The 23,824-nt window shown below is 29.6% G+C and overlaps 1 protein-coding gene across 1 annotated transcript; it reads left to right on the forward strand.

Moving 5' to 3' along the window:
• Positions 1-3,397: 3,397 nt before the first annotated feature.
• Positions 3,398-5,392, forward strand: LOC113373949. The gene has a single exon (XM_026614213.1). It carries the CDS (start codon positions 3,398-3,400, stop codon positions 5,390-5,392), a length of 1,995 nt encoding a protein of 664 aa, XP_026469998.1.
• Positions 5,393-23,824: the final 18,432 nt, after the last annotated feature.

The raw sequence follows: 23,824 nt of genomic DNA on the forward strand, positions 1-23,824 counted from the left end.
GCAAAGTGTAAAATTACTACATTCTAGAAATACTCTACTTACCATACTGGTTCCAAAACTGATAATAGATTCTGAACTCCCTGTCGAACATTTATAATCCATTGAGCTATATTTGATGATTTTAGCTTAAAACGTTTATGTTTTTGTTTCTGAAGTTTTGTTTCATTCAAAATTAATTTTATTTTTTCTAATTGTTTAATTCGTTCTTGATTATAATCATGTTTGACTTGCATAAGCGTTATGTTAAGTCCTATCATTTTTTTGTCTAATTTTTTCTTTAATTCAAGTTGTTGTTCTTGATAGTCTGCTAATCGACTGCTCAATATTTTTTGTTGTACCAACTGAGGATAAATTTCGGCAATCCTTCAAAATTAAATTATATTTGATGTTAAGAGTTTTTTGTCGTTTTTATAAACAGTAAAAATTCATAATTACCATTTGTGTTAACTTCCATTGTATACAATTTGAAACTTTTAAATTATTTCATGCAGCATTTTATATAACGTTTACTTAGTTAAAATACTAAATTATATATTATTGTAATATTGTTTTTTTTTTGAACCTTACGTCCTATGAGCTGTTGGGCTGAAACATCTTTTTACTTCCTATTTATTTTAGATGGTAACCCAATGGTTAATCCATCCATATTTGATGATTTTTGTTATTAGACCTAATCTAAGAGGGCTGACTTTTTATTGGTGCAGCAATGGTGGACAAGGGCTATTTTCACTTGGAAACATATTAATCTATCTATATTTCCAAGTGAAAATCGTCGAAAGTGGGTATCGAACCCGGGACCACTGAAACAAGTCCCGTCGCTCTTAACCGTTTACCTACGGGCGAGCCTCATATAAGTTGACAATAATTTTCATTCTAAATCGATACATAACTGTGATCTAAATGTGTTCTAAAAATTGTTGTATAAAGTCTGTGGTTTTTCATAGGATTCGGATTACTAGTTAGCAATTTGCTATACCAGTTTAGAGCAAAATATAAGGTTGTTCGAAAAGTCACTTCATGTTTTTACCACCTGAATTTAACTATATTTGTAAGAACCTAACATCACACTTAAGCCCTTAATTATTATATGATTTGAAACCGTATATTTTAAGGCTTGTGTGTAAAAATTTTTAATCAATTATAGGCAGTAGTTTTTGGATGGTGCCACTTTGAATGCGGAAAGAATTAAGCAGCATTTTTTAAATTGATCGATGTGTACGGAAATGGCGTGTTGATAGAACGATACTGTCAAAATTGCTTTGCTAAATTTCATTCCTGGTGTTTTGATGTTAAAGATGCAACAAGTACAAGAAGTACGGTTGAAGCTGATAAAGACGCGAGAAAGGCATTAGTTGATGCAAACTAACGAATAACAATACATGAAGTCCCATTGAGTAAGAATTTATCAAATTTAACAGTTTATGACCACTTGAAAGGTCTTGGATTTGCCTCGAAACTCTATGTATGGTTCTCATAGAAAGAAACGTATGTCGTCGCACTGGCGTCCACGATTTGTCTCTGAAAAGTCTTGAAAATTATCATGTTTAGAAGCGAATTGTCACTAGGAATTTCAAATGAGATGTAAACAATACAATACAGGCAATCGCCATGAAACAAAAAAAGAGCCTGCTCAAAATAGGTGCAAAGCAGAAATTTGCCAGAAAAAGTAATGTAGGATGTTTGGTATGATTTTAAAGGAATTACTTATTTTTCAGCTATTTCATGATAACAAAATGGTAATTCGTATGCCTTATGTCATCAGCTGGATAAACTTAATGATATACTTCAATTGAAAAGGTCAGAAATAAGCCATAAGCAAGGTAAAATCTTGCATCAAGACGACATAAGTCTTGTCAATCGACAAAAGCTTTTGAAGCTAGAATGAGACTCAATGACACAATCATCATATTCTCCAGACCCGCTATCATCGGACCATTATTTGTTCCAACCACTAAAAAAAATTTTAGGCTGTAAAACCTTTACCTAAAATCATCCTGTCAAAAAGCACTTTGATCAGTTTTTTGCCAATAATGACCAATACATTTATGATTTCGGAATTATGTTAATACCAGAAAATTAAAAAAAGATGTTCGATCAAAACTGTCAATACATAATTTATCGAAGTAATTGTTTATTGTACGAAAATTACGTGTCAAAATGTCTATAAGAAACGTTACTTTCCAAACCACCCAAACATGAAATAACTACAAATATTATTTTTGCATTTAATTATTTTGAAGTTTGGGTTTCATATGTCATCACAGAAATCATTTCACCTATATAGTACGTCTGATTACCTCAAAATTAATTTTTACGTTTTCATATTTCAGTTCATGTAATAATTGCACTCATGTCCCTAGTATTAGTACTTCTCAATATTTCTATATTGATTTGTCATCCTAACTAATAGATAAATATAATTTTCTAATAATAATGAAGAGTTTCACCTTTCAATTCCTAAATTGTTTTGTATCATTTCCAATGCAGCTTGGGCTGATTCTAATTCTTTTGTGAGGTCATCAGTTTTATATTTCAGATAGTCGTCTTTCTCCTGTATCCGTTCACTTGATGTTAATAAAGGAGTCTTTTCTGTAAAGCGCTTCAAAAGTTCTGCACCCGATTTTAAATCTTTATTTCTTTGTATGAGATTTTTTTGTATATTAATTTCCAATTGATGAAATTCCAGTGTAATGTCATCAACGCTTTCGGTGACCAATTGACCCATCTCAGTGACAACTATCAACATTTTCCCTTGTGCTTTCGCATCATTCTCTAAGCAGTCGATTGCGCAATCATAAAACATGTTATCTTTACGCAATATTGCAAGAATCTGGAAAATTTTAATTTTTATATGATTATAAAATTTTCAAGATTGATCCTATAACATACAGAGTGTTCCAGAACTCAACGTTAAGCCAAAACGGGATGATAGTGTTTTTAAGTTTTTATTTTTTTACTCAAATTTTTTCAAGTACTTTACCATTTTACAGTCCTGATGACGCTAACTTTCAACGAAACTTGTCAATATTTTTGAGTTTTAAATTCATTTTTCAACAAAAAGTCTCAATTATTAAAGGCTCATATAATTCAAAACACGTGAGATATTTTTTAACTTCCCTTAGGGTAAGTTATAGTAATCGCAAAAAAAACGAAAATGAAAATTTTTATATATCTTAACGTCTCAAAGGTTTCTGAATATTTTGGCATAAAAAAAGCATTCCAAAAAGGAAAAAATTGATAAATACTAGGTTCATTAAACCAGTGTGGTGGGATGACGAATGCAATCAGCTAATAAAGGAACGGAGAGAGGGTGAAAAAGCTTATAGACAGGAATCCAACTATAAAAACTATTTAACGTGTGAGAATATAAACAAGAAAATCAAAAACATCACTATCAATGGCAAAAAACAACTATGTCGTTGCTCTATTTAGCGATATTAAAGGTGCGTACGATAACGTCCTACCAGAGGTGCTAGAAGATACTCTGGCTAACACTGGACTACCAGGAAAATTCATAAACTCAATTACGACCAACATCCGAGAAAGAAAGATATTTTTCCGAATAAATGGGAAACTGATAGGGCCGAGAAAAATCTACAAAGGCCTACCACAGGGAGAAAGTCTTAGCCCCATCTTATACTTAATTTATGTAAGAGACATAGAAAAAATATGGGAAACAGGTACCAAAATATTACAATTTGCAGATGACGTCGTGATATATATAGAAAAATCAAGCCTCCAGGAAGCCTATGAGGTGATGAGCCGTAACATAGATTTCTTCCATGAATGGCTCGCAAAGAAAGGACTTGAATTGTCGGACGAAAAAAGCTCAATCGGAATCTTTACAAGACGCAGGAAGCTAGAAGAAAGAACAGCACTAACGACTAAATACCATACAATCAAAATACAAGAAAATAATAAATTTTTGGGCGTCACATTCGACAAAAAACTATCTTTCAAAGCACATATAAATCAAGTAATCACAAAAATTGAGCCAAAAATCAACATTTTACGTATGGTAAATAGGACATGGTGGGGAGCTCACCCTACCACAGCCCTGAATTTGTATAGAACAATAATTAGACCATCATGGGAGTATGGAAGTCTAGCTTTCAGTAACTCTTCTCACTGCAGAAAGCTAGAAAAAATTCAATATAAATGTTTGAGACTGTGCATAGGGGCAATGATTTCCACACCTACAAACGCCTTGTTGGTGGAATGTGGAGAAATGCCTTTACATTTAAGATTCCAATATTTAAGTGATAAATTTGTACTTAAAAAATACCAAGTACAAAATAATAGAACAATCGAAAATATCAAGAATGTAGCCATAGATACATTAACAAGTGACTATTGGAGAAATCGTCCAAAACCAAGCTTGGTATATAGCTATATAAAAGTAATTGAAACAAGAGGAGACACAAATAAATACAATAAACACCCGTATTATAACTTTTTCACATTAGACAACAGTTATACGATAGAAAAAATATTCAATACGAATACAATCAACATAGAGGATTATAAAGTTATATTTACAGACGGGTCAAAAATTAATAACAAAACTGGCTGCGCTTTATTTTATGAAAACGATAATATCAAAATAGGATATAAACTACCAGACTTCGTTTCAATTTGGTCAGCCGAGCTAATAGCTATAAAAAAATCAATTGAATATATAGAAAGCCACAAAATCACTAAAGCGGTCATCGTTACCGATAGCAAAAGCTGTATAGATAAACTGAAAAATCTATTCCTTACTAATCGACTAAGCGAGACTTTGGTATATGAAGTATGGAATAGACTTATACAGCTTTTGGAGAACGGGTATACAGTCAAATTATTATGGACTAGATCGCACTCCGGTTCTAGTGGAAACGATGAAGCGGACTCCATAGCAAAATGGGCAACAGAATACGGAACTATGATCAACCTAGCCACTAGGAAAGACTATATAAATAATTCAAAGAAAAAAATACTGGAAAAATGGCAAGAGCAGTGGAACAGATCGTCGGAAACAAAGGGACGACACTACAAGGCAGTCAACCCCAAATTGAAGATGAAACCGTGGTTCCGAAAATATGCAGATGAAAACAGAGGTACCATCGTAACAATAACAAGACTAAGGCTTAACCATGGCAACTTCCCTGCACACCTGAAGAGGCTGGGAATAATAGAGTCAGAATCATGTCCTTGTGGAGCATCAAGCGGAACATCTGAACACATCATACTAGAATGTAGTATATTTGAGGCAAGCAGGGCTAAATGGTTAGAGGAACTACACTCCATAAAAACACTGATTAAACCCTTTAATTTGACATCATTATTGCAAAATCTGAACTGTTATCCTAATATAATTAGGTTTGTTAATAATAGTAAAATTAAGTTGTAAGTGACCAATATACTATATATGTTACCTGTATATTGTACATTATGTATGTGGCTACATGTTTACCAGAGGCCAATAAAAATAAAAAAAAAAAATAAAAAAAAAAAAAATAAAAATGTTTTGGCATACCTTAAAAAAAATGGACGTATGTGTGTGTGCGTGCGGATACAAATTTTTGTCGATTTTGGGAACACCGATCAACTGATTTGAATAATTAAAAAACTTTTAAGAGAACGAAGCGTCCGATTTTAACAATTCAAAAAACATTTTACTTGTATTGACAAGATGAATAATTACAAGATTAAATTTTTGGGAAGGCAGGCCCAGCGGTTATAGACTCTCAATCAAAGTAAGTTAAAAAAATGTCATTTAGCGGTTAAAAAAGTTTACTGGACATATGTAATTCAAATTATCAGATATTATATATAGATTTTTAATAATGTGCAAACATTTTGTGTAAATTTTTTTTGTTTCGTACCAAGATTTTAATTACGGTACGGAAAGTTCCAGAATTTGCCTTAAGGCATGTTGCCATGCACCCCGCTAATTTTCTAGGACAGCACTACTCAATACTATCATCTCATCTCAGCTTGACGTTGAGTTCTGGTACACCCTGTACTGTATATGTAATGATTTTAAACATTGAATTTTGAATCTATGTATCTATATGCATAAATAAAATTGAAGTGTCTGTTGGTAATAATAATTATGCAGGTTTTAATAGACGTATATAAATATATATTGGAAGTATATGCAAAATGAACATTTTTGAACAATTTTGGCAGTTCTGCCCAAACAATCCACCTGTTTGGTTATTATCTAATCTTCGAAATGATTCAAACGATTTTGATGACACTTTGGTCGTAACTTATATAACATTTACTCTAGAAAACAGCATCTTATTTTATACTATTTTATCTGATACAAAAGATAATTTAAATTTTGAATTTTATTCATCAAATTCAAATATTTTAATAATCTAATATATCATCTTATATATTATGATTTATGAAAAATGCCCAAATTTAATTCTGAACTATTTTGATATATTTGTTTAAAAATACCTTCATGCATCATTATTTAAATTTATTTTATGAATATTATCTTATTGATATAAATAAATTTATTTGATATATTTGAATATTGTATTTGACTTAAAACAAGACAGTTTGTATTTTTATACCATACGCAAGATTAAAATTTTATTTTATTTCATACGAAAGTTTTCAATGAGATTTTGAAGGTGCAGTCTTGTGATTCTGCCAAGTGTTTATTTGTTCTAAAAAAATTATATCCATATCTATTCTTTATCATTTATCATCTTTACGCAAGATCAAAATTTTATTTTATTTCATATGAAAGTTCCCAAAGAGATTTTGAAGTTGCAGTCTTGTGATTCTGCCATGTGTTTATTTGTTGCAAAAAAATTATATTTATATCTATTCTGTGATATTTTGTTCAAACAATAAGGAATTAAATTGGTTATTGGTATATTGAATTTATTAAAAAAAAGTTGGAGACTAAATAAATGTGAAATACCAGGATTAGACCGATTCTCCTTACCCTTTAATTGTTTGAAACTAATTGTACACTTATTATTAAAATGATTAAGAAAGTAGTTTCTGGATGAAAAATGAGTAATTGAGAAAAATTGTATAAAAACATTTTTTGGTAAAAATTCAAGCAGGGTATAATTATTCTGCTGATTCTTACCTTTTCATAAGTATCGCGAACGGATATCGCAGCTATTGAACGATATTTGCAATTGTGTACTTCAACACATTTAGTTTGCATAGCTTTTTCTTGAGCTGTTTTAAAACCAGAGCTGTTCAGCAATTTCAAATCTTCTAGCCTACTCTTCATTAATAATTTGTTCTGATAGTCTTCCATCATCTTGTTCTTTTAAGTTCAAAGGATATTAAAAGGAATGCATTAAATATAAATATTTTAGCATATTATGTCAAAACAGTAAAAAAATCTATATTATTTATTTATTAAATCATATATCTAATCTATCTTTTACCTTTTGGTAAATCATTTTGTCCCTTAATTTTCGTTTATTGAAAGCCTCCTGAGTCAAGTGCTCCTTGACGACAAATACTGGCTTTGTGGCGTAAGCTCTTTGCATTTTTCTATGATTACATAAATGTTTGAATAATAGATCTTCGCTACTTTGCTTAGTTTTTCTGACTTCGTCTTGTTTTATCTTAATTCCTGAACGAAGTTTTCCTAATTGCGCATTTTCTAATCGACTGGCCTTCTGGGTTTGATATCTTTCATAAAGCATAAAATAATTAACTTTTGTTACTGTTTATTAACAAACCTCAATGAGAACAAAGTATTTTAAATGAAATTATGGAAATAATACAAATCATTACATACGGTTATGAATTGATTATACATTTTATTCAGTTTATTGTTGATATATTTTTGAATAGGTGAGAGCGGCGCATAAAGGTAAATTTGATAATAGTAATTATACTGTAAAAACCAAACCAACTACATCACAATAAATAATTCATATCAAATAAATAACTATCCAACTACTATCAGACAAATTCACCAGTGAAAAAATATGTTTTTGAAGTTTTTTTTAAATTTGTCCCATGCTTTTTTTCCATCATAGGCGGGATAAAAAAAGACAGTCAAGTCGCAAAAAAGGTACACCATTTTATTTCGAATTTTAAAGAGATTTTACGGAATAGTAGATACATTATTCAATCTATGGAATGTTATTTATTAGGTTGAACAACAAAAAATCAAATTATAATCTGAATATTTATTTTTAAACATAATAAACAAAAATTGTTATCTAACTGATCATCAAAAATCTAGCTTTAGTAAGCAAATATGGTTAATTTATTATAATCAGAGTCATTGTTTCCTGAAATACAATTATAAAAATGAAATATGCAATAACTAGAAAATGAGACAAATATAATTTTTGGTTGAAATACATATTTCATAGGTACATTTTTTACAAAGATCATTCAACGTATAACTTTCGTATAGAACTCTGTCAGAAGAATTCTTTACTAGAGTTCGAATAACTATTAATTTTCTTTACCACTTGTAATTTTTTCACTTATTTTACTTTGTATTTGTATTTTTATTTTATTTTGTATTTACTATTTCTTATTTAAAATATAGATTCTAGGAATGGTTATATAAAAATATAAATATATAAAAAATTGCTGAAGCTAACTTAGAAATAGGAATACAACTTGTAAAACAATTAAATAGCGTATACTTCGAAATCACATTTAGGTATTATAAATTAATTATGGAACCCAAAACCCCAGTTAAACTATCTATAAACTATCTACTATTAAATTTGATGTGAATATTGATACATCCGTTTGATTTTAATAACGACGTTGTAAAATTAAGACCGTGACTGATTATACATCTTTTTTATTCTACTTTAAAATAGTATGGTTATATAATTATATTCTTCATTGATTTTTGAGATTATGACACTGCACATTTTTACCCGCGGACCTTTAAGCCCCGCTGAAATATGAAATGAAATGAAAATATTATAAATTCATTACTTGTATCATCTTTAAACTAAAATTATAAAACGTAAAGGAAACAGAATTTATTTTATTTCGTGTAAATTTTTCAAATATGCTTGAATATTAATTAATTTACTAAATATATAATTATTACCTCATCACCTCTTGATTAAGTTTTTGTAACTCTGTCATATTTTTGAGTTGTTCCAATCGATCTTTGTAAGTCCATCTTTCATCATGCATGTTATGAAGATTCCGACTTTTCACGTCCAAACAAGTCTTACCCAGTGGCATTTTTATAAATTTATCAAAAAAATAAATAAATACCGCAAAAGACAACCAACCCCCAAACAATAGTTAACACTCACTCTTCTCCCACCTTAATAAATTCATTAATTTGAAGAAATTATATTATTATAATTTCGAATTTTTACTTCCATTTTTTTACCCACACAAATTTTTGGCAGATTTTGCCAACCCCAACCCAAAAAATTATAAAAATTTTCACATTTATATCTTTTACAATCCTTACATCATCCCATTAACTTTTTTGAAAAAAAAAATATACAGAAATAACAAATGAAGGAATACCTTAAAATCACGACAGATTTTGTTTGACATTTGATATCAATCATTTTAAATGACCTATATAAAAAACAATATATTGCAAATATTTGATTTTTTGGCAAAATAGTATATATAGTAAAATTTTTACATATTTTAAAAGATAAGGTGAGTTATAAATTTGTCGAAGGAAAAGTTTATATTTGACGAACAGTTTATATTTGGCATTTCATATCATTCAGAATCCTTTGAAACGAAAACTAGAAATCGTATGAGAAAGAATACAATTTTGTACTTGTAGTCGACGTTTTCTCAAAAACGGTTGTACCAATTTCAAAAATTTAAAAACCATTCGAAGTAAGCTAGCTTGCCAGATCGAGTCATAATTGAGTTGCTTCGAATGGCTTTTAAATTTTTGAAATTGGTGTAGCCGTATTTGAGATGACTATAAGTACAAAATTGGTTCACATACACCTCATTCTCAAATGATTTCTAGTTTTGGTCTCAAATGAGGAACAGCTGTTCCTCTGCAATTAGCAGAAAAATAATAATTGTAAGATTCAAAAAGCACAAAAATTCAAAAATTGTTCGAAACGTGGTAGGTTGGAGCTGTTTTGTTTTTGGTGCGATCGGCCGACCGTTTCATCGTAAATAATGTTAAAAATATTTCATTAGAATTTAAAGAAAACATTGCGTGCAATTCTAATAAAACTTAATACAGTACATGGTTTAGATTCTAGACTTCTGTTCTTCTAGACTCTAGAAGAACATCCTTAAATATTATAGGTCTACAAAATGTGTTTAAATTAAACAATATTCAGTAAAGTTTGCAATATTGGAGAGCGCTTTAAACACCTACAATTACTCATATTATGTCAATTTAAAATTCATCAATTGAAGATGGCATTTATTAGCTTCTAGTAAAAACTAATAAGTTTCTAGAACTCTATTTCAAAGTTGGCAGTTGAAAATTTTTATCTAAATCTCATTAATTATTGTCTATTGTTTTCACATGTCGGACTACCTAATTCCTAATTCTTTACCGTACCTAATTCTTTTCAGTTCTGTCTTCAAATTTTATTAGGTATATAATTTGTTTAGAACTATCAAATGATGGCATTAATCTGTAGGTTACTATAGCGTAAAATAGGCAAGTATTAAGACACATGTATACATATTACGTATTTATATATATATATATATATATATATATATATATATATACGTAAAAACTTCGAGTCTTCTTAATTTTAAATCAAGTTAATTAAAATATTCTTCAAATGCCAACTTTTTTCCAGTGGGCTCATTATGCAACCGATGAGGGTTTTATTACCAGAAAAACTAAATTCCTATATAGTGCAATTAAGAACCAATTAGGATAATGAGTCCACAAATTACCATTATAATACGAAAGCGTAGAGTATTCATATAACAAACAGGTCTCTCTAATTAAACCTAACTAGAGCTCGCAAGTAAACTGAAACAGGCCATAAATGGATATAAAAGAAAAACGAATGTGGAAAAAAGATAGAAGTGGAACAGTGAAACGAACAACCCTGGCAACCATCTTTAATTAAAACACACCTCGATTGTTTTCTTCCTTTTTGGTAAGCTATAAATTTTCCAACAAAGTCGTGGGAAAAAAGCAAACACACTATTCCAGAGCTAGGAATATGGAGCGCTTCTGAAGCCAATGTCACATCGGATGGAGGAAAATGCACATACCGAAGAATTGTAACATCGTCAAGGCAATGACTAAGGGTTGACGTCTATAATTATCCGTCCCTTAGGTCCATTATTAGATGAGCTTAAACTTTTATCTAAGTACACCTTCAAGATAAAATTGTAAAAATAAAATATGTCGATGGATATGAGATTCTGGATACATTTGGTTCAAGTCGTCTACTTAAGTTTCTGCAACATAAGTTTATCTATCAAGTTGATAACATTTATGAATTGACATATAAAATGATCTATCTCTTGGGTCCATTCTTAGATAACCTTGAACTTCTATCTTACTACTCCTGTAAGATGAAATTATAAAAGTAAAATATGACGATGGGTATGCGATTCTAGATAAATTTGGCTTATGTTGTCTACTTGAATTTCTTCACAAAATACTCTTATGCTGGACGTAATTAGCAAACAATGATTTTATCTATCAAGTATGAAAATTATCCATCTCTTATATTCATTCTTGGATAAGCTTGAACTTTTATCTTGCAACTCATGTCATATGTGTGTTACGTATTTTTGTTATAAATTATATTACAATATATATTGTTATATCACATATTAGTATATTTGTATTATTATACCATCTATTATTGAAATTGAAATTTTAAGTCCTCCTGAAGCTATTCTGTGGGCTATATGATAAATAAATAAATAAATAAATAAGTATGAGGTTGCAAATAATAAAGATGTCGATAGATATGCAATTTTGGTTACATTTGGCTCATGTCGTCTACTTGGATTTTTTCTCAAGATACTCCTATCCAGGACTAAGTCCAGCAGTAAGAAATTATTTTATCTAATGTTAGAGAAGATGGAAATAGAAAATTTTGTAAATAACTCCACATATTTTTCAAAGAGCAAGTTTTTTACTCTATTGATGAGTATTTGAGTTATAACTTTTAGTAAATTATTCTGTTTTTTTTTCTTTCATATAAAAGGCAAGAGAATAAAGTTATGAGTAAATATTCGTTTTTTTTTAATTATATTTCATTTAGTATAGTATGTATTATTATCTATTATTTTAAGTTATGTACCATTGATATCAATAAATGTATACTAGTGTTGTATAAATATAAATATAAATATAAATAAATATAATGTATTAGGTTTTTTAATCAAATTCTCAAATGTAATCTCAAGTAAAAATCGCCTTTGTTGCAGCACATGAGGCCAACACTATAAGGTATGCATATATATTATATATTACATAGCTAGAAAATGGAGTGTTTAAGCAATGGGTTGCCTCCTTATAAAAAATAACAATTTGTAATATAAACCAGTAATCACAACCCAAAAAACCTAAAGTTGTTATGGCTATATCAAGAAAACGTTTATGTCGAATAACTGACATGTTATTATCAAAATTAAACACTAAGTTTGTCTAACTATTATATTAGCAGTGTTCTTGTTCATGATTCTTTAAATCTTATTCTTAATTCTTTAAAAAAAATGAGAAAAAATGTGTACGTTTGTGATTATGCTTATGCAAATCTTATATATATTTTTTTTAACAATTGATAAAATTCTATCATTAATTACTATAAAAGACCAAAACATAATTTGGATTACAATATTTTAAATGATATCGTTATATGATCAATCATATTTTTTATGATATATTTATTTTTACACCTGTCTTCAGTTGCACATCAAACAAAACTGTAGGTTTGAGAAATGACTTTAAATATACAAAATCTTCTGACCAATGTCAGAATTATTGAAATATTGATGAATTAACATGATCGATCATATTATTTCAATCTCATAAATAGCCATTTGTAAACGCTAACATTATTATTATTATTATTATTATATTATTATTATATTATTATTATTATCTTATTATTTCTAATATTGTTATTTTGTTGGACTTATTATTATCTGTCACTTATTGTTTTTATTTCACTTTATTGTTTTTTTAGTACTATTTTTATTATTCAGAAATTTTATTTAGTTTATTTACTAATTTCATTATGATTATTATTAGCTTTTATTTTATATTATATCAGCATACTACAGATATCATTTTAATGAAAATATTATCCTTTATTTTGTACTCTTTTTATTTAAATTTATGTTATTGTTCATTATTGCTATTAGATGTTAAATTAGTTAGCAGTCGTGACAAATATTTTAATTAAAAAAATATAAATATGTTATATCACAAAATGAATGGAGTTTGACGAAATACAACATATTAAAACTAAGTTTCATATTTATCTTTATATAACTTTTTTTTAATCACCATGTCTACTTGTGCCTGAGTATGAAAGACAGGAATGTATATATCTGCTTTAAATTCACAGTTTATAGAATCTTGTGTGTGGTAATAGATTTTATTGGTACTATAGTATCGGTAATATAAAATTGAAAGTAAACCTGCTACTGTACAGGCTAAAACATGCAGAAGAATACTTGACACGCAAAAAAAAAATAATACAAAAACTTGAATAACTTGAAACCCGAGGCAAAAGACATTGTGGTTTGGAAGTAGAAGATTGAAAAGTAAACTGAAGAACTATAGGCGAGAAAAAAATCCCATGTTCTCATGTCATAGACATGTTCTTTAGAAATTTCACTAATAGTAACAAAAGCTGATCCTATTTCTGTCCAAAAGTATAACTATAAGACATCACCCTACTACTCGTTGCACAAGCGGCGCGCAAGCAGTATCATGAAAAATGTAATTCGTCTCGCTGCTACAAAGAAAACCAACGAAATGCACACAATTTGGTTTGGGGTTGGTGGTTAGGGGATGACGGTAGCCTACATAACATCTCTTTGCTTTTGCCGGCCACTTCGAATACATCTGCTATATAATACAGTTACCACAGTGCCACACAGCCGTTGTGTCTTACTTTCGAGCAAATGTCGTACTTTATTCGGAATTCGAAGATAAAAAAGCCAACGCCGGCGGTATATTCTTTCAACAGTATCAGCGAATTTATGTGCACTATTCTTGAACCTGTATTGCACTATGCTATATTCACGACATGTTACTTATTTAACAGAATTTGTTGGTGAAGATCATTATCGAGTTAAAATACAAAGTACACCAGTTGACTGTGATTAACGAGTGTAATCGTTATCGAGAAATGGCAGAATTGTGTTGGCAGTAATCATCATGCGTGTAAATCTTTCACCATTGGCCATTTTGACTTCAAATTTTGAGAAAGAAAAAAATCTTAAATTTCAACATGTTTAGAATATTTTGAGTAGACTAGCATAGCTATAACGAAACAAAATAAATAGATTAAGTTCATTTAGCTACATTGTAGACAAAAATATGGCATGTGAAGGACAACTATCCTCCAGTATTTCCTTCTATTATTAATACATTGAATTTTTAATAAATGTCATATAGCATTTTACTACAATTTCTTCTCTTTAGTCGCTTTCGTGGAAAACGTTTGAGCACGTCAATATCCAATTGATTTGAATGTTGACTTAGCCGAATCTTGTATCTGATTCAGAACTGGTTAATTACTTCTTTGATAGTTAGAATATTCAAGTCGCGATGTACCAGCCAGTTAGGTAGTAATAGGTAGGGGCGTTTATGATCTCTCTAAAAGTTTTGTTCGTGACCAGGTGTTCACACCAGGTGAGTATCCAAATGTATACCAATATTTTTTACTACATTTGATAGGAAACAATTCACCACTCAGGAGGGCATGAACCTTGAAGTCCGGAACTCTCAGATCGCTGTAGGAATTGGCTGCTGAGGAAGGAATTCACTCGAAAAGCACAAATAAAAACTGTTATAAATAAAGAACCTGGCTGCGATTAATAAAGTATTTATTTATACAAATAACGTTTAACACTCGAAAAATTCAATAAACTCATACGGAAAAACAAGCGCATAAAACATGCATAAAAATATGCAAAACTTCTAATTTCGGAATTGCCAGAAATTTAGTGTTATCCGATTTTGACAAAGGTAGTTCGCTCGTGCCATCTTCTGTCGTTCTGGCGCAAACAGAACGTATAAAATCGTAATTTACATAAGAATGATTCATTTTACTAAACATCAATATATTTTACTATGGTTTTCGACTTTAGATTTCGACATTAAAAAATAAACTGAGAGTTTTGACAATATTAAAAATTTTCAAATCCAAACTTGCAAGTTTTGTAATATATATTAGTTTATACTTGTTTATCTATGACTTCAGTATAAGTCTGGAATAGAAAATAATTGTTTTGTGACATTACCGCAAAATGGATCTTTTTTAACATTATAAATTTTCTAAATATTCAAAATTTTTGTAAATGGACACAACATTAAAAACAAAGCAAATTGACTGAAACAATTGAATTTCTTATGATTTTTGCTTTTGGTCGAAGAACTTATTCCATTACTGGAAGCCTTTAACAACTATTGCAGAACTTCGACTACAAAAGTCAATATAAAATTTCAATTATTAGACAATATAAATGATCAATTCCCAAATTATTTATCATGTATTTTTATGCAGAAAATTTGCAGTAGCAATTTGATAACTAGGAAGATGTAATATAAACTCATGAAAATTATAGAGAGTTATTCAATTACTTAGGTCAATAGTTACCACTCAAAACATGCGCTTTAAATTTTATATTTAAGTTTCTATTGTTTTAATAAATTAATCCATTATTAATTGCAACTGTAGAAAAACACTTTAATCATCTAACATCTTAATCTTATATTTTTACAGCGACAAAGTGTGTTTTCCGTGTGTTTGCACTTTGCATTGCTGAAAAAGCTTGTTAAGGTAAAAACAACAATCTATAATCGTATTAAAAGAGGATTACATCGAATAGAAACATGACGTAGCATCACGTGAAAACAAAACATGGAACAAATAAAACCTTTCTGAAACAAAAGCGAACACACGTTTACAGAATCGTCTATGTGAATCTTTTATGGATTTTATCTTGCGGTAACACCAATACACATATCGACACATTTTTGCACACATATGCGAATGAGTACTATTTCACCTACGTCAGGGGTAGAAAATTAAGAATTTAGATAAAAGTCCTTTTTGGATTTCTCAAAATTTTCTATAATAAATAACATATATTATAGTATTACTTTAAATTTTTCTGTACTTTGAATATCCAATTCATTTAATAATTTAAAAAAAAATTAAATCAAAGTACATCTATCTATTATTTCTACCTCTAAACGTATTTTGCAAAATTCAATTTTTTTATAATATTTAGTTGAAAAAAATTATACTGATCTAGAATTTTAGTTGTTATTCCTCTCATACTGTAAAGAACCATGATCCTGATATTTCTTGTGTTGGAAAAATTATTTATTTAATTTTTCTTGTTAAATTCGAATTTTTAAATCAGATCATTTTTTATTTGCTATTATTTAGTATTTTACAGGGTAAAGGTTTAGTAGGTTTTCACTTCACCCAGGTGTATGTTTTTATAGAGGTTATATGAAAAAACTGTTGAATCTGAGTTAACATTAACAATACATCTTATAAATCAATTAAATAACGTAAATTAAACAGTGCTCACAAATAAAAAAAGAACAACGAAAGAAAATACTTATGTTATGTGTTTTAAAACATTGTCATTTCTTTGCCTATAGCAACTTCGTTAGAATCAAGGTGGTGGCTGGTTATACATATTTTTTCTCTGCCTTCAAATATTGTTGTTAAAAAATTCTTAACTTTACTGTTTTTTGAGATATCGTTGGTGAACGTTTTTACCTTCGGGCCTTTAATCTCTGACATACCTTATAGTTATCATTATACTCCAAGGTGTAAAATTTATAATAGCAAGCAAGATGTGGAAGTTGCAAGCATCTACAACTTGATATTGAATACCTGAATCTACACTTGCTGAAATATTACAAAAAATGCTGCTATAAAAATATTATTAAACGACCTTGGTGGGCTATATCAAAAATTTACTATAACTATATAGATAATATAGATATCCAGAGACAGGAAGGATTTCTACTTAACTATATTTTGTATCCAAGCCAAGATTGAAGACATTATAGACAATATACTGCGCAGCAATGAATTCTAATAAATATCAAAATAATACTTGAAAACTCACCAGTGCAAATTTAATCATTAAGGCACCGCATTTAGCAAATTTCAATCAATATATTGTAATAACATAAAATCAAAAGAGTCAAAGTTACCAACGAAATACGATTTTACGGTTAATGGACATTATGCCTTTTATCTTTGCTTGCAATATTCCAAACATAATAATTATAAGATCATATTGAAAAAAGGATATACATTTGCATTTTTTGTTCATTGACCTCGCTTCACTTTTATTTTATTTGTCTATTAAAAAACCTTCGCTTTACTTCAAGCATTAAGCCATCTATAGAATTTTTATTTTATATTCTTCACAACCCAAGGTTAATGATTTCGCATAATTGTATTTAGTATAACAACTAAATTTATCTAATACCATTTTTTTCACTAATATTTCTACGCAGTATAGAGACAAGTACATTTTTCTCGTGAATTAAACTTTTCATTTAACTATAGTCCAGTCAATGAAATTGTACTGTTATTTTTTTCGTGTGAATTGGACCAGTTTCAACAAGAGTCATGCACTCCAATGAAATTGTACTGTTGATAATATAAAATTATTAAATTTTGAAAAGTTCTGCAATTTTTCAATGTCATCAAAGAATAAATAGACGGTCTCAAAGAATTGAAATATAGAGCAATATCGGTTACCAACTTGCACAAAGTGTGAAAATTATCATTAAATTACGAAAGCAGATATATGAAAAGTATACTGAAAAATAATTTACGTTACCAAAGTAGATACTGAAAGTGCTTTCAAGCCAAGAACTTGCCTTTAGTAAGGTGATCATACGTCCCGGTTTGGCCGGGACAGTCCCGGATTCCATCTTGCGTCCCGGATTTTTCTAAAAGCAATTTTTGTCCCGGATTTTTCTAAAAGCAATTTTTGTCCCGGGTTTAGATCTTTTGTTCCGGATTGTCCAGGGTTTTCGAAAAGTATAGGTTTATAATGATTTTTTGCAATTACTTGATAATAAAATTACTACTATCCATCAAATATCTAAAAATTTTATGTATGCTTATATGAAAAAGGCGGGTTAAAATAGCCATTCGCATACATAATTTTGAACTTATATTTTAAATTTTACAAAAATTAACAAAAATTATAAAGATGAACTTCTTGAATCCTTGAAATACCTAATGCTAACTATTTTTAAATAATTAGGAAGAAAATTGAACAACATGTTATTATATGTTTCTTATTTTAAAATCACATTAAATTTTTAGTATTTACTTACCCCCCCCCCTGTCTCAACGAAAAATTACCGTCCCGGTTTTGTCTTCCTTTAGACAACATTCCTTAGACCTTAACTTTAGACAACATTCAATTCACACCATTGACCAGCAATCTAGATGTTAATATTTTTTCAATGGACAACTTATTGCAATTTGATTGAATGTCCTCAAAAATAATTTTTCACGCTTGACAAGTGAAATATCCCCTTTGACAGATGAGTTGTTGACCCCTGACCGGAGCAATATGGTGTTGACTGCAAGTCTAGCGGCCTCACTCTGCCTACAGAACGCGATTGCATTATTCAGGAACACAACTCACAGTCGCTCGAAAAATCCACACATATATAAAGGAGACATCAATAAATAAAACAAAAAAACGAAGAAAATTTATGTTTTATGAAAAAATCACTTATTATCAATGATTGATGAATATTTAAAAACGTACATAGTAGCTAGTTGAACAAATTAATAAGTGTAATAATTTAATATAGTCCTAATTTTTACTTCAGTGATGTTTAACAAAACGCTTTTGACGTAAGTATAAAAATACAGTATAAATTTCGTGAAGTATATTTATGAATATAAGATAACACAATGAAAATATAATAATTTTTATTAATTTTTCTCAATTTTTATATATATTTTAAACAACAATGAAAACCCAATGGTCCTATGTGATATATTTCTTACAAATTACGTTTTTTGTTTATAGCTGGCAACTCTTACAATTGTCCCATCCTTATGTGTTGATATTTATTACGACAATTTCTGTCATCACAGGGCGATTTTTTTATTAATGCAGCAATGCCGGATGAAGGCTATTTTCACTCGGAAACATATTGTTATCTATATTTTCAAGTAAAGCAGTTGTCACTATTGCTTGACAACAGGCTGCTCGAATCGGGATCGAATACAGGACCTCTAATTCAGGTCCGGTCGTTCTAGCCACTTACCAACGAGCAAAACTTCAGGAAAATATTGTCAAATAGTACGTAAGGCTCAGACTTCACAAAGAGCGATAACGTCTTCAACTACAGTTAAATATTTTAGTAGATTTTGTGATCAATATCGTCACAATACTGAAAGTTATGGCCAAAAATAACCATCTTTATTAAATACAAAAGAGCTATGAACAGAATATGTAATGGATTTTTGTCTTGGATATAATATATATGGTAATTATAAATCACATCATCTGGTTAAATTGGTTAAATTGCTTAAATTGAATTATCTAACCAAATTTGTATCAATGGATGGTTGACGAAAGCACATTTTTGAAAAACGTAAAAATACCTATTTAATAAAAAAATAATATCTCAGTAATTGTTAATTAGAAGCAAACTAAATATAGATACAATAAACGACAAAGAAATTCTTTCAACTTAAATGCAGTGAAATTTGTAAAGCAATTTCCTTAGGGGTACGTCTTGCTTTTAAGTATAGTGGGTAGTGTGTACACCTAACTGGACTCATATAAAAATTCATAATACTTAAATACGCATATGGTATGGCGGGGCACAAAAGTCTAATTTGAATTTGGCAAAATGTATCTCAACAAATTACACATATCAAACAAATAACTATCTGAGTATGTTCAGTGAAACTCACACATTACCAAAATTGTCACCTGGTCCTTTGTACTCTATCAGCTGGGTACAATGGAATAGATATCGGGCAAAAACGAACAATGTCTTATTTTTAATTTAAAAAAGATTCTCACGAAATGATAGCTACATTATTCAACTAACAAAAAATATAAATTGCATAGGTACATTTTTACAGAAATAACAGTGTATTCAACCTTGATCTAGTATCTCATGACCATCGTTAAAATAAGTATTTATTTAGAATCTGTTGTAAAATGGCATTTGTTAACTTTATGTAAATTTACTACTTTTCATTACTTACCAGGCTCCAGGGTAAGGGTTCAGTTGGTCCTTTTTAGCCCATCCACATGTAAGCTTTTATAGAGGTTATATAAAAACTCTTGAATCAAACTTAAAAACTAGTGGGGTGCATGGCATCGTGCCTCAAGGCAAATTGCTTTAACTTGAATGTTTTCATCTCATAATTTTTATAAATTATAATTGTCTAATATTTATAAGAATTATATAAACTGAACTGCAAAGTTGAAATTATTTGTTTAAAGTATATTAGAAGTGAGAATTAAAAATTGAAAAAAAAGTTTGAAACCAAAATATTTTTTTCCAAAATCAATTATTTTGTTAAAACAAGCAGAAAGTTCTTTGAATCATTTAAATTAGACGCTTAGTTTCCTCAAAAACTGTCATTTTTTGCACGTTTGGCTCTGTATCTACGAAATGGCTGGGCCTGCCTTTGCCAAAAACTAATAACTACTTCTCCCAATTATTACTATTTCTATTTTCTGAAGTTTTTGTTCTTTATCTCCGTTTGGCCTTTGCCAAAAACTAATCAGCACACCTCCCTATCAATAGAAATCGAATGTTTTTTGAACCATTCAAATCTGTTGATCCATGCGCCCGAAAACGTGACAGAAAAATTGTATCCATACATACATACACACACACACATCCATTTTTTCCTGAGATATGCCAAAACGTCGAAACGTCGAGAAATGCAAAAATTTTCAATTTCGACTTTTGGACGATTACAATAACTTACACTACAGGAAGTTAATAGCAATACATCTTATAAAACTACATCTTATAAAAATACCTAAAAGTTAGAAAGGTCTCATAAACTAAACAACAGTGCCCACAACCAAACTAACCATAAAAAGTACTTTTATTATGGATTTTCAAACACTGCCTTTTACCTTCCTATAGCTACGTCGTAAGAATCAAGATGATGGTTGGTAATACATTTTTTTCCTTCTGTTTCTAAATATTGTGGATACTAACTTTACTTGATGGTGGGAATAGCTCACTCGCAATAGTGGCGTTTTCGACTCAGTGGAATTCGGTGTGTTTCGGAAATTTAAAAATATTAAATTATATTAAGAATTGTTAATTTGTAGAATACAAGAAAAAAATTGTATTAGAAGTAAGAAGGAAAAAAGGAAGTTTAGTTTAGAAGATGAGAAGTACATATTGAGAAACAAAAAGAAGAATGAAAATCAGTTGAAAGAAAAATTGAATGGAAGATTAGGATATAAGAAGAGATAGTATATATAGAGATAGATATATGTATAAGAAATATATATGAATTGTATAGAATATGCTGAAAAATGATAAGAACAATGTAAGTGGCTAAAAATGCTGTAAAGCGGAGGCCAATAATAATTAAAAAAAAAACTTTACTTGTTCGGTGGTAGACCCTTTTACCGCGGACCTTAAAGCCGCGCTCTACGCTATATTTTAAATTAATTTATATTTTATAAAAAAAACTTTATGAAATATAATATAACCTTTTTAAGTAAAATACAAACGTATATAGTCGAAATTCAAATTTCTATAACGTTGATTCAATCGTTAGCAAAATTATTTTGGGGACTATTAGGCACTTATTTTTAAAGATTTTGCGATCTTATCACTAATATTTTATTTTTCTTTTTTCTGAAATTTAAATTTCTATAACGTTGTTTAGAAATGTTAGTGAAATTGTTTGAGAGACTCTTATCCACCTACAGTAGAACTTCAATTATCCGAATTAATGGGGACCGGGACCGATTCGGATAATCAAATATTCGGATAATCAAATATTCAGAGTTTTTTTTTTTAATTGCCATTGGAGAGAAAAAAAGTTACGTTTTGATATTGCACTATTTTTTTATTGAATTAAATGAAAGAAACATGACATTTTCACATGTTTTAAGTATAAATAAAATGTACTTATGTACAAGTTTAGAAATAAAAATCATTGTTTTGTAAATATCTCTGTCAAATCAAAACAAACAATGTGCCTACACTGGCTTTGCTGGTGGAAGAATAATAGCGCACTTAGACTTTTTTTGGACAATTTTTTTTCTGAAAGTGATTCGGATAATTGGAGTTCGTATGATTGGAGTTCGGATAATTGGAGTTCTACTGTATTTTTTCACGGATTTTGCGATCTTATCACTAATATTTGACATTCGTTTTTCCCCAAAATCAATGTGTATCAGAAACTTGACGCGCGCGTTCCCAACGCTGCCGCCGCTTGCTTCCCGCGGCTCAGTCAGCCGTACAAGAACAGAGGGAAACGTGGCAACAAAAGCTCGACAGATTAAAACGTGCGATAGTGTCACCGGCTGACAATCACCAGACAGGTTTCTGTGCCCTCGGCGCCAGAGCGAAGGATTACTTTCAAATGATTTTTCAGCGATACTTCCAACACAGCACGAGCGAACTGTAATGGAATTGAGATTTCGGAAAATGTCATGTGAAAAACTTACTTTTGTTCTACAAACAATATTTTTTCAATGATTTTATACTAGCATGAAAACATTCTTAAATAAACTAGTTGTGCATGGCATCGTGCCTTAAGACAAATTGCTGAAACTTCCTGTATCAAAAACTAAAATTGAAAAATAAACTAACTTTTCTTCAAAGCTTTGAAATATTTAGTTTTTTGAGCGCGTCGATTTTTTTGGAAAAATTTGACTTTTTTGAGAAATTAGTTTCTCATATTAACTTCCCGTAGGGTAAGGTATTGTAATAGGCCGAAAATCGAAATTAAAATTTTTTACATTTCTCGACGTTTTGAAAGTTTCTGAACATTTTGGCATACCTCAGAAAAAATCGATGTGTGTGTGTCTGTGTGTGTATGTATGTATGGATACAAATTTCAAGTCACGTTTTCGGCCGCACGGATCAACCTTTTTGAATGGTTCAAAAACCATTCCATTCCTATTGATAGGGAGATGACCTGATTAGTTTTTGGCAAAGGCAGGTCCAGCAGTTATGGAGATAAAAAGCAAAGAGTGCAGAAAATAGAAATCGAGGTTTTGAGAGAACGGAGCATCCAATTTGAATGATCTAAAAAACATTCAATTAGTAATACTTGGGAGAAGTGTTTATTTTGGCAAAGACAGGCCCAGTCATTTCGAAGATACGCAGCTAAATGTGTAAAAAATGGCAGTTTTTGAGAGAACTAAGCGTCCGATTTAAATGATTCAAAAAACTTTCTGCTTGTCTTAACAAAATAACTGATTTTGGAAAAAAAATTTTGCTTCAACTTTTTTTTTCAAAAAAAAAAATTGTTGTATATCGAAAATAATTCAGATTTTATTTTTAATTCTGACTATAGTTCTAATATACTTTAAACAAATAATTTCAACTTTGCAATTCACTTTATATAATTCTTATAAATATTAGACAATGTTACAATATTAATAATAATAATCTATTTGAAAATATTCAGTA

The sequence above is a fragment of the Ctenocephalides felis genome, unplaced genomic scaffold (assembly GCF_003426905.1).
Source record: "Ctenocephalides felis isolate EL2017-DRISC unplaced genomic scaffold, ASM342690v1 CF-g0.4_SCAFFOLD_01604, whole genome shotgun sequence".
NCBI classification, from domain to species: Eukaryota; Metazoa; Arthropoda; class Insecta; order Siphonaptera; family Pulicidae; genus Ctenocephalides; species Ctenocephalides felis.